At 42.0% G+C, this 11,337-nt stretch overlaps 3 protein-coding genes across 4 annotated transcripts; all 3 read left to right on the top strand.

The window, feature by feature from the left end:
- Positions 1-395: 395 nt before the first annotated feature.
- Positions 396-2,799, top strand: LOC122024989 (probable mediator of RNA polymerase II transcription subunit 26c). The gene is made up of 9 exons (XM_042583743.1): positions 396-1,164; positions 1,250-1,318; positions 1,416-1,498; positions 1,598-1,671; positions 1,790-1,845; positions 1,927-1,960; positions 2,057-2,184; positions 2,271-2,364; positions 2,462-2,799. Exons 1-9 carry the CDS (start codon positions 709-711, stop codon positions 2,557-2,559), a joined length of 1,092 nt encoding a protein of 363 aa, XP_042439677.1. The 5' UTR covers positions 396-708; the 3' UTR covers positions 2,560-2,799.
- Positions 2,800-3,709: 910 nt separating this feature from the next.
- Positions 3,710-6,343, top strand: LOC122024603. 2 transcript variants are annotated; one of them, XR_006123470.1, is made up of 3 exons: positions 3,710-5,125; positions 5,987-6,043; positions 6,119-6,342. XR_006123470.1 is itself a non-coding variant. In XM_042583260.1 (2 exons), the coding sequence occupies exon 1, from the start codon at positions 3,715-3,717 to the stop codon at positions 5,116-5,118; it is 1,404 nt and encodes a 467-aa protein (XP_042439194.1). In that variant the 5' UTR covers positions 3,710-3,714; the 3' UTR covers positions 5,119-5,125; positions 5,987-6,343. The 2 variants fall into 2 exon arrangements, 1 of the variants encoding a protein (XP_042439194.1); XM_042583260.1 differs by having other exon boundaries at positions 5,987-6,343.
- A 1,611-nt stretch (positions 6,344-7,954) lies between these two features.
- Positions 7,955-8,411, top strand: LOC122023155 (subtilisin-like protease SBT3.4). Its single transcript, XM_042581241.1, has 2 exons — positions 7,955-8,264; positions 8,350-8,411. The coding sequence occupies exons 1-2, from the start codon at positions 7,955-7,957 to the stop codon at positions 8,409-8,411; spliced, it is 372 nt and encodes a 123-aa protein (XP_042437175.1).
- The last annotated feature ends 2,926 nt before the right edge of the window (positions 8,412-11,337 follow it).

Raw genomic sequence — 11,337 nt, 5'->3', positions numbered from 1 at the left:
TTGAAGTGTTCATCCTCGGGCTGCGTCACACCACGTGATCGCAACGGTGCTATCTCCACGTCACCCGTTATTATCTGTAACGAAAATTGCGTTCAAGTAATCTAATTGGTTTTGCTCCTTCGGACCCGCCGTTGGGGACCGGATCCTGACCAATCACAAGACAGGTAAGAACACCATGAAACGACGCACGTTATCGGTAGTAATTCAGAACCACAGACACAAACGACGGTACGACAACAGAATTCCCTATTTTCCCGTTTGACCGACCTACGGTCCCACCTTCCATGTGATTGGTGGAAAGGCAGGCGCCGTCGGTGGGGCCGGGTGTGGACCTGCAGAAGCGTCCAATCGCATGGAAGTTGGGGTTGGAAGAATGAGGAATTAAAAAATGGTTCATTCTTGACAAGGAAAAAAAAAAGGAAGGAAGCAGCAAATCGGCTGCCAGAACTAGAGGCTTCTCGGAGTTCTTCGCTTCCTCTCCTTCCTCTGCTACTCGACGTCGAATCGACCACTCGCATCGGCCGAATCGCGATTCTCGTGCGAGCTCCATTAGATTTGGGAGGATTCGAGTGTTCGGAGGCTTCGAGTTCGGCGAATTGCTCATCCGCCGAATGTTGTTATTTCGCGAATCGGTGTGAAAAGGACGGATTGGTGGAGTCGCGGAGAGGATTTGGGAATCGAATTGTTGTGCGGAATCGGGCTGTGGCGATGGAGGAAGATGGCCTGCGGAGGTTGATGCGTAGCGCCAACGTGGATCTGTGGTCCTTGATCGACACCGCCATCTCCGTCGCCGCGGCGGAGCACGGGGAGGAGCTACGCGCGAGGAGGGATGGGATCGTGCAGAGGCTCTACGCCTCCGATGGGCGGTGCGGAAACTGTGGGGGATCCTCCGGCGCCCGAAGCGGCAGCCCCGTGGCGGCGAAGGAGGAGGAGGTGAAGGGAAGAAGCAGTCCGTGGGAGAAGAGGATAGCGACCGGGGAGGGGACGTCCTCCACGCCGTCGCCGGAATCGATGAATAACGCGGTCGGGGTGGTGGTGGAGGAGGAGGAGGAGGAGGAGGAAGAAGAACAAGAGGAAGATGTTCCTAGGAGTTACGGCCATTCGATTGAGGAAGTAAAGAGGAAAATCCTGGCCATCAAACAGTTTTTGGAAGATACCGATCAGGTATGCTGCCTTGCTAACTTCGAAATTTCCATCTCTGAATCGATTAAAATTTTCCTTGGGATTAAACTGCTGGTTGTCGGAACAGCCGGAGGATTCTTTGGTTAGCTTGCTGCAGAATCTAGCGGACATGGATATCACATTCAAAACTCTCAAAGTGGCGTATTCGTCCCAATACATTTCTCTTAGTCAAAGTTTACCTCATTTTCCTAAGACAATTCAACCTAAAGCTCTCAGTTCTAATTTCTGTGCAGGAAACGGACATCGGAAGATACGTGAATAATCACCGGAAACATCCTTCCAATGAAGTCCGGCAATTGGTGAAGCAACTCGTCAGGTGATGCTGTTGTCCCGATGAATAACAAAAAAAAAACATAGTTTGTTTTTGGTGTGAAAGAAGGAGCATCGGATTCTCATCTTTGTTTTTGAATCACAGGAAGTGGAAAGACCTGGTGGACGAGTGGGCGAAATCCAATTCCGCGAACGGCACTGCTTCGCCAGCAATCATCAGTAAACTTTTAATCCTATCCAAAACCAATCAAGAACAAATGGGAAAATGGAGAAAAAAATGCTCTTTATTCATGTGATGATCTAAATGCATCTAATTGATAAATCATTTGGATCGCAGCCAACGGAGACTCGCCACTACAGATATATGGGAGGAGCTCTCAAAATAGCAACCAAGTACAAAGCGTCAAGTTTCCTCTATTTTGTTGGAATTTTGGTTGGTAAACTTTTTTTTTTGTATGTGTGTGCTGATTGCAGATGCCAGAGTTTGGAAATTCGCCTAATCCACACGGTTAGTGCCTCAAACAGAAGAACAAAAAAAAGTAGTTTTTTTGTCCTTTTTTTTAGTGATTCTTATCATTCGATCATCAACTTTGGTTTGAAGCAGTCGGTTACTTGAGCACTGAGAGGAACAGTTCGGAACCGATAGAGCCAAAGGCAAAAAAACCCACACATAATCCAGCCAGAAACAATGGCAGTTCCACCCGCCCACCATCATCCTCTGCTTCTCTAGCTGTAAAGAGATCAGCTTTTTTGTCTTCCCTTTTTAATTCTCAAGACAAATTTATTCCTATAATCCCTGTCATTCTAATCTCTACCAGAAGGCAAAGGAAAAGAAGGACAACTCCCCGGACGCAGAGCGGCTCGCTTCGGCCAGGAAAAGACTTCACGATAACTATCTCGAAGCACAGAATGGTACTGCTGTCTGTTCTTCCTCATTCGTTCTTTCTTATTCTTATACCGTCGGTTCTGATGCCGACAGTGTTACTTTGTTGTTTAACTTGCTCGGCAGCCAAAAAGCAACGAACGATTCAGGTGATGGACATCCACGAGATACCAAAGCCCAAGAACTCCTTCGTCCGAAAAGGCGTGTCCCATGGGAAACACTGAGGACTGCGGAGGAGGATCAGTGTAACACAGCACAACTTCTACTGTCTGTTTGTTGTAGACTCGGTTTCTTATTTTTCTCGACTCTCCTTATTTCTGAACTCCCAACTACCAAAATTGGTCTTCTTCTGCGCATAGAGCAACTTAAAATAGTTGCACTTGCTTTTCTACAAGAAAGAAAAGCACAACTTTTTCCATGAAAGAAATTCTCTTTTTTCTTCTTCTAAAATACTTTTGGAATTAGAATGTCTTGCACAATTGGCTGGGAATGTGCAGTGGCAGTTGCTGTGGTAGAATCTATGGTCTTGCTGGTGTACAGACACAAAATTGGGTTGCACGCAACTATTATCAGGCTGGATCAAATGGTGTTGTCAGTTCATAAATATGCCTCTTGAAAAAGTAACTACAGTTGGTTGATTCCCTGAACACCTGGTTCCAGCTATACACACAAATTTTGATTAAAGCTGATTTTTTAAATTGATTTTGGTAGTCTTAACAAATTACATAAATTTAGTGTTTTGAGTGGTTGAAAAAACATAAAGAGCATTTATTTCCAAGCCTTATCCAATCTAATCTTTGGGATTATTTCCTTTTCTGGATCATTTTAATCTATTTCCCAGTTTAACTTGAAGCGGGTGAAACGTTACTCTCTGGAGCCCACCAAGTTGTTGTCCCATACTGCTCGCTCTACTTCAGCTATAACACACCACTCTCTTCTCTTGGTTAATCCAAAACAAAACCAGGTGGAGCCTTCTTCCCACTTAGTGGAACTGCAACTCTCACCTTATCCAACTGGCTCATGTTGTTTATCTTGCAGTGTTTCTAAAATCGAACCGGGTCAATCCCTTCTGATGTAGCCGTGTTAGAGTCAATAATCATATGATATATTTATAATATAAAATAAGGATTGAATTCTGACCAAATTATTAAAAAAAATGTTAAGTAGAGTTATCAAAAGACTATGCTGTAATTATGCAAATTTGGCGTGGAGTGATTTTTGTTGTGATATTTTTTTCAAACTTTTAAAAGGTTTAAAAGACTTTCCGTTTTTTTTTTCCAAAGAATAAAAATGTATTAAATTGAGACAAAAGAAGTAAGTCAACCATACAGCTCCGGTCAAAGGTCTTTTAGTAGCACTGTTCACGCGCGGCGCACGTGATGCATATTCGATCCCTAGAGATCGACGAAGCCTTCCGTTTTTGTTTTTCACCGACGACGAGAACGGAAGTCAGCCAGATCGCCCGCCGACAGGACTCTCCGATGCCGACCGCCGGCTCCCCCTCCTTCTCTTCCGCCACGAGTACTTCGATTGCAGTCGACCTGACAGATAACTCGTCGTCCAACCCTGGCGGCAGCGCTGGCGGCGCCGCCGGATCGAACGCGATGCAGTCGTGGTGGGAGTCCATCTCCAAAGCACGCTCCCGGATCCTTGAACTGGTGTCTCTCCTTCACTTGCCGGATCTCGCGGCGCTGGCCGACTCTGACCGCCCCGCCCGCTCCCTCCTCGATTCCCCCGTCGCGTACGCCTCGCTCTCCGCTGCCCTATCCTCCCCCTCCTCGGGATCCGGCGACGACCCGCTCTGCCAGTGGCTCTATGATACCTTCCAGTCGTCCGACCCCGATCTCCGCCTCGTCGCCCTCTCCTTCGTACCTCTGCTCGCCGGCCTCTACCTCTCCCGCGTTGTCTCCTCCTCTTCCTCCAATTCGCCTTCCTTGTCCGGTTTCGAGGCCGTCCTCCTAGCTCTATATGCCACCGAGGTAAAAGCTCGCGGTGGAAAGCCCCTTCTTGTTTCCAGTCCCGACCTCTCCGTCCACTCCCTCTACCACACACCCCGCCCCTCCGGCCTTCAGTCTACCTCGGCGCCGCCAAAGCCTCCCCCCGTAGGCGTCCTCTCTCCTCCTCTAGAACCCCAGATTGCCGTAAAGTCCACCAAGCGTGCGTGCATTGTCGCAGTGGCACTCGATTCCTATTACAAAATAATCTCCTCTATGCCCAGCCGCTCAAAGATCGATTTTTGTGAGTTTGTTGCTGGATGGGCCGGCCAGGATTGCCCCTGCCGCTTCGAGCTAGATGATGGCGACTTGAAGCCTCCGTTGAGCTGTTCCTCATCCCTGTCATCCTCCTCCTCCTCCCAGATTAGAATTCTCGCCGAGGGTGACGGAGAAATAGGGGGCGCCGTGGACTATATGCGGAGACTCAATATCCAGGATAGCCACAATAGCAATAGGGAAGAGGAAGAGGATAATATTCATAGTAGAGGTTCTAGAGTTCCTCTCCCTTGGGAGCTTTTGCAGCCGGTTCTGAGGATCTTGGGGCACTGCCTTCTTGCACCTCTCAATTCTCAGGAGGTGAGGGATGCGGCATCCGTCACAGTGCGCTGTGTATATGCTCGGGCGTCACATGATCTGTTGGCACAGGCTATTTTGGCTTCCCGGAGCTTGATTCAGCTGGATAATACTGCAAGAAAAGTGGGAAAACCAGAAACTTCCCAGGGCAATTCTTCAAAACCCAACACACCAAGCAAGCCGAAGAAACCAGAAGTGTTCCTGGTCTCCAAATGATCAATCTGTAAGTACTATACAGAGGGTGTATAATACACATAGTTATGTTGTCATCATTCTATATCATGCCATTGATGAGTATGAAATCTCTTAGCTCTCTTTTACATTCATAGATCCGTTGCAACTTCTAGCATGAACATTATACTTGGATCGTATGATTGACTAGGCTTACAATCTTTTACACTCTAAAGCTATTGATAGATTTGGCTTTAGTTGCTGAATTTCCAGCATCTAATAATGATTTGTATCTTGGTTATCATGTAGCATATATACAGTAGTTTCAGATATTCTTCTTTCGCATAGAGTTCTTTTTACAGTGTGTTTATCAATCTGAGTTTGAACTAGCAAAGTTATGATTTCTATATTATAATATTGCTGGTATGTGAAAATTGGTAACCTATAGCTCATGAACTCGGTAAGTGACATCCAACTAATCATGGGTCATTTGTAGCCTACTACCTTAGAGGCTAGTTTTTTTTTAGTTGATAGTGTAGTAGAAATCCAATTTAGAAATCTTTGGAAGCAATACTTAGAAGGGGAGCTTGCCGTAACGGTAAAGTTGTTGCTTTGTGACCAAAAGATTATGCGGTTCGAATCCTGGAAACAATCTTTTGCAAAAAGTAGGGTAAGACTGCGTATAATGAATTCTTCTCCGGGGCTCTGCATAGCGGGAGCTTCGTGCACCGGACTGTCTTTTTTTTGGAAGTACTTAATCCTGGCTGATGTGTATATGAAAAGATCTTTTTTACTGAATTCATATCCACACATAACAGCACATATAATGCACTAATTGCTCATAGTAAAGATATATGAAGTTCCTATCAGTTTCGTCGTAATGAAATACTTCATTGGCTGGTCTGTGTTTTAGCTTCTTGCAGTGATGGATTTCCTGCTCCCTATGCAAACTTGGAACAGCCATTATTTGGTATAAAACTTACGCTCATTTAGTTTCCAAACTTGTAATCTTCTTCTCTGTTCATATTTTATGGATTTGGTGCAGCAACTTTGGGTGCCTGAATCGTACTGCCGAAGGAATTTCTCAGTAGTGTTTCTTTGGATTATTTGACATTCAAATTTATGAACTTCAATCAGATGCGTGTAAAATGTTTTTTTTTAGTTTGAACTTTCCACTGTGATGCAAATTGTTGTATCTGTAAAACATTTAGGGTATTTGATGAAAACACTTTCCATTGATTGATGCAATCAAAATTACAGTGCTTTATACAGAATCTATACAATGATTTGTTCAATCTCTATAGAGCAATGCCCCATTGTATGCTCTTCTTTGCATGGTCTTCCTCAACAAAGTCCATTCTTTATCATTACCTAAGAATTTAAGCGAAAATGGAATCCGATAAGAATCCAAATTAGCTATTGATCCCGTCTGAATTCAACTAAAGCTGGACTACCGGCGAGATGACTTTGAAGTTGATTGCAAGAAGATCTCGAAGGAGAAGAAGGGAGTCATTTGCGAGATGACTTTGAAGGGGATCACCTGCAAGAACACAAGGTGAAGGAGAAAGAAGGAGCATTAGCAAGCAGGTCAAGGAAGTCCTTGGTGTGGAGGAGAAAGAAGGAACGTTAGTAAGTAGATCAAGGGGGTCTCTGGTGTAACCACTCTAACGCTCAAATCGGTGAAGTAGAGAAAATGTGAAAGATGGATAGTAATAAAAGAATGTAAGACGTATGCGAAGTAAAAGACGTACCAGCGCCCATAGTGGTGGGGATCGTTTTATAACACATTTATAATCTCCGTATTAATTAAATATCATATTCTGATATGTCAAATTCATGTATCTTCACTGTTGTGTGCCATCTCATTGCTCATACATTCCTCGAATCTTGTATTCTTCACAAAGATATGATTCCACATGTCTCTAACAATTCCACTCATAGCATTAATTGTGAAATGTACTCGTCAGTTGAAAGACTGATTAGGTCTTTTAGGCTTGACTCAAATAGTGAAATAATGGATTAATAAAAAAAAAAGGAGACTTAATCTCTAATTATAGTTTGTTTACATGCATGTCCTTCTGATAGGGGAGCTGAGGGGAGCACGACTATGTGAGTCGAAGATTTGATTGGGTCGATCATAAATCGATCGGTAGAATATATAGGAGTAGAGCTCTGTGATCCTGTGAACTGATCAAGAGGAGTCGGGGGGAATAGAATCCAAGAGTAGGAAATCAGATTGGGAACCGAGTGGAAGGATACATGGGAGCAGAGCCCCATGATCTTGTTAGTTGATCGTGAAGAGATAGGGAGTAGCGTCCCGGGAATAGGAAATCCAATTAGGGAACCTATCAGAAAGATATAGGGGAGTAGAACCCCGTGAGCTAGAGATTTGATTGGATGGTAGTCTTTGATTTCCCGGTTGACCGTTCACTTGGATTGACCTACCTTGAACTTTGACTATCATATTAATTAAAAGATTGACTTTATAACCATCTATATATTTGTCATATCAGTTATCAATATCACCATTTATAGTATTTGAGTTAGATAGTGTTAAATGGGTACCAAATACAAGTTGATGTTTGAATATATGTGATCACATAATAAAACAAGTGAAATGTATCTATACAATATCATTATTGGATTTCAATGAATTCCACGATTAAACGGATTTAAAGGTGACCAATATAAGTTGAATAAATGAATCTGATATTTGTGAGGAACTTTAATTAAGTTACAAATTGGAAACTCCTCGTGCACTTTAATCAGCCTACAAAACAGATGCTCAATTAAATTCCCTTTTAAGTTACAAAATGCAACTATTTGTATAAATTCTGAGGCAGCATATCAACAAGGAAAACCAAGAAACAGAGGAGCAGAAATGGAGAGAAGCCTTCTTGCGTTCTTCATCATCTTCCTCTCTTTCTCGGCTTCCTCTTGCTCAGCTTATTTCTCCGGCGATGTCAACCCGGTTGAGGATCTGGCTGTAGCCCCGGTCGGCGGAGCTAGAGTCTACATCGTGACTGTGACATGGCACAAGGGTCTGAATACAAAACAGTCTGCCATTGAAACTCTGACCTCTGTTCTGGGCAGTGAGGAAGCTGCTCAAAAGGCCTTGGTGTACGTCTACGACTATGTGTTCCCTGGTTTTGCTGCAAAACTCACTCCTAGTGAGGCTTTCAAACTAGAGAGTAAGTAACAAAATATGATCATGTTCTAATGGTTTTAAATTATTTATTTTTCTAATTTATGATTTATTGTTATTTAATACTGCAGAGCAACCTGGAATTCTTCAAGTCATTCCAGATACCACATACCATTTGATGTGGATGTATTGATTCTCAACTAAGAGACTTTTTCTTTCTTTTTGGAATAAAATGATTTGTGCGATATTATAAAGCTCAGAGCTCTTTTATATTTGTTTAATATGTATTACAAATTTTATACTCTTTATATTATTTATACTGTAATAAAATTGAGAAAAATTATATATTCCATTTATTAAATCATATATAGTATCCTATAAACGGATTAATATGTCTTGTTGAACTCAATAAAAAAAAAAGATAAAAATTGTAATAAATAAACGTGAATAAGTTAAGAAAAGTAAACAAATAAGTTTAGATATAATGAGTTCGATACAACTCTACATTGGATCTCCATGTTAAATGGATGAGCCACCTCTAAAGGAAGTCCTTGATGTAATTGTGCTATCTGAATTCTAGATTGATGCGACGATACCAACTCAGATGTAATTGTGCTATTTGAATTCTAGATTGATGCGAACTCAGCTATGCCTCGAGGACTATTTTAAACTCAATAGATGTCGAGATACTATCGGAAGGTAATAACATGTTAGTACCCTAAGGTAATTTTAATATGATTACTCAAATCATGTTATACCCTGTTAATTTTTAACCCCTGTGTCTAAATGTGTAGGAATTTAGGAGCACAAGAAGTCAAGTAAAAGACGTAGCGAGCGAGAAGGACGACACGAAAGAGAACTGACGGACTCGGTGGTCTGAGCGACGAGGTGTTGCAGAAGAGTACGCGAGCGGACGAGAAAGAGATGCACGGCGTTTCTGAGGGACGAGAAGCCGAAGCGAAAGATTGCTCGAAGGCTGGAAGTTGGGTTCGGGTGAGCCCTATTCCGGATGGCCGAGATCACCCAAGCGAGCGGAGCCAGAGCGGAAGACCTGGACCAAGACTAGCGAAATCGAAGTGGAAGACTGAGACCAACAGGATGTTGACTTTCTTGGTCCGGGCGCCCAGACTCGTCAGACTCAGGCTCCTGGAACCCTTCATGGCGCTCGGACAAGGATTTTTATCCGGAACACATCAAATGTGATTCGTTGCGATGGGGATAAAGTTTTATCCCCCTCTAGGCGCCTGGAACCCTTCCAGGTGCCCCGACGAGGGCTATAAATACAACTCTGGTCCCAGAAAATAAAACACAACACTTGTAATCAATTCCTTTTGAGTTTAACTTTCTAGTTGTGAGATTTAATTGATGTAAGAGGCTTCTTCGCGTAGAGGAGATTTTACTTAGCTTTTCATCTTCCTTGGATTAACAACCTCCCCAATTGTAACCAAGTAACTCTTTTTGAGCCTCTTCTTTTTTTAGTCTTTTAATACTTTTTATGCAAGTGCTTATTTTGATAAAGCTATAAGTCGAGGAAGGTCTTTTCGTTTTATTGCGCAGGCTATTCACCCTCCCTCTAGTCGGTCGCTAAGGGACCAACAAGTAGTATCAAAGCCCAATAGCTTCAAGAGGACTAACCGTCGAATGAAGCACTCGAGATGGTCGGACCAATCATCTTCCCACCAAAGTTTGAGGGGGAATTCATGAGCTAAAAGAAAAGGATGGAGATATTCTTTAAGATAGATTTTGATTTACTCTTAATAATGGAATTTGATTTGGTAGCACCCAAAGGCAAAGAAAAATACCAATGGACTAAGAAGGAGTAAGCCGACTTCATGACAAACGACAAAGCAGAGTTCCATCTACTAAGCATTTTACCGCCACAAGAAGTCAACCGGATCGGAGTCTATGAGTCCGCTAAGGAACTCTGGGAGAAATTCTTAGAACTACATGAAGGAACCTCGGAGGCGAAACTCACGAGATGAGATTTGATCAAAAACCAAATCAGCAACATCAAACTAGAAGAAGGCGAAACCGTTGCGCACCTTCACTCAATGATCAAGGAGCTCATCACCGGACTCACGAATCTCGGAAAAAATATAGGTAATCGAGATTCGCTAAGGTATGCGCTTAACACATTTCCTAGAAATACTGAATGGACATCATTAGTATATGCTTACTATATATATAAGATCTAGAATTAACTACTTTAGAAGAATTATTTTCAACATTTGAAGTCCATGAAACAAGATGTGCAGATCTGAAGAAGGAACCAAAGCACAACATTGTCTTGAAGGCAAAGATGGATGAACGAGATTCTGAATCGTCTCTCGATGACGATGAAACAATGCTCATGGTAAGAAAATTTTAAAAATTATTTAAATTTAATAAATTTAATCAAGTGCAGGGTATAAAAAGAAAAAGGAAAGTAAGATACTACCACTGCAATGAAGAAGAGCATGTCAAAGATAACTGCCCAAAGTTGAAGAGCAAGGACAAGGATAAGGAAAAGAACAAGAAACTAGTCTGACCCAAATATAATCTAAAGGCGATGTGGGACGACACGTCATCCAAATCGGAGATAGAAGCTCTCGTCGGACTTACGCTAGTAGCAAGTCACTAAGAAGACGAAGCAAACTCGTCTAAAATGAGCATCGAGAGCATCAATGAAGGGGGAGCGATATAAGAAGAAAGCAGTACTTCAAGGGGAGCTTCAGATTACATAATCCACAAAGTAAGTCAGGTATGATCTCTACCTCCGAATAAAATATTTAAATTTATAAAACTATTATCAAAAAATTACTATAAATTAGAAAAAGGAAATAAGGATTTAAAATCAACCTTCGTTGGTTCTTGTCGATTAGAAAATTTTGACAAAGTAAAATTAGAAAATAAAAAATTGAAAAAAGAAATATAAAATTTGAAAAGTCATACATGCTCAAAGTTTATTCCTTCTAATATTAGAAATTATTTAAGACTTAACTGGTATTTCAAAAATCATAAGGGTCAAATTAGAAAATTGTCTAGAAAGTATATTCTTCAAAAAAATTTAATTAACCCAGTATGAAGGAATCTATATTGGGTACCAAAAACATGCTTAAGTTAATTATTTTTGGACTTAG

The sequence above is a fragment of the Zingiber officinale genome, chromosome 9B, assembly GCF_018446385.1.
Source record: "Zingiber officinale cultivar Zhangliang chromosome 9B, Zo_v1.1, whole genome shotgun sequence".
Lineage (NCBI taxonomy): Eukaryota > Viridiplantae > Streptophyta > Magnoliopsida > Zingiberales > Zingiberaceae > Zingiber > Zingiber officinale.
Note: the sequence above shows the minus strand (reverse complement) of the source record. Positions and strands in the feature narration are given on the sequence as shown.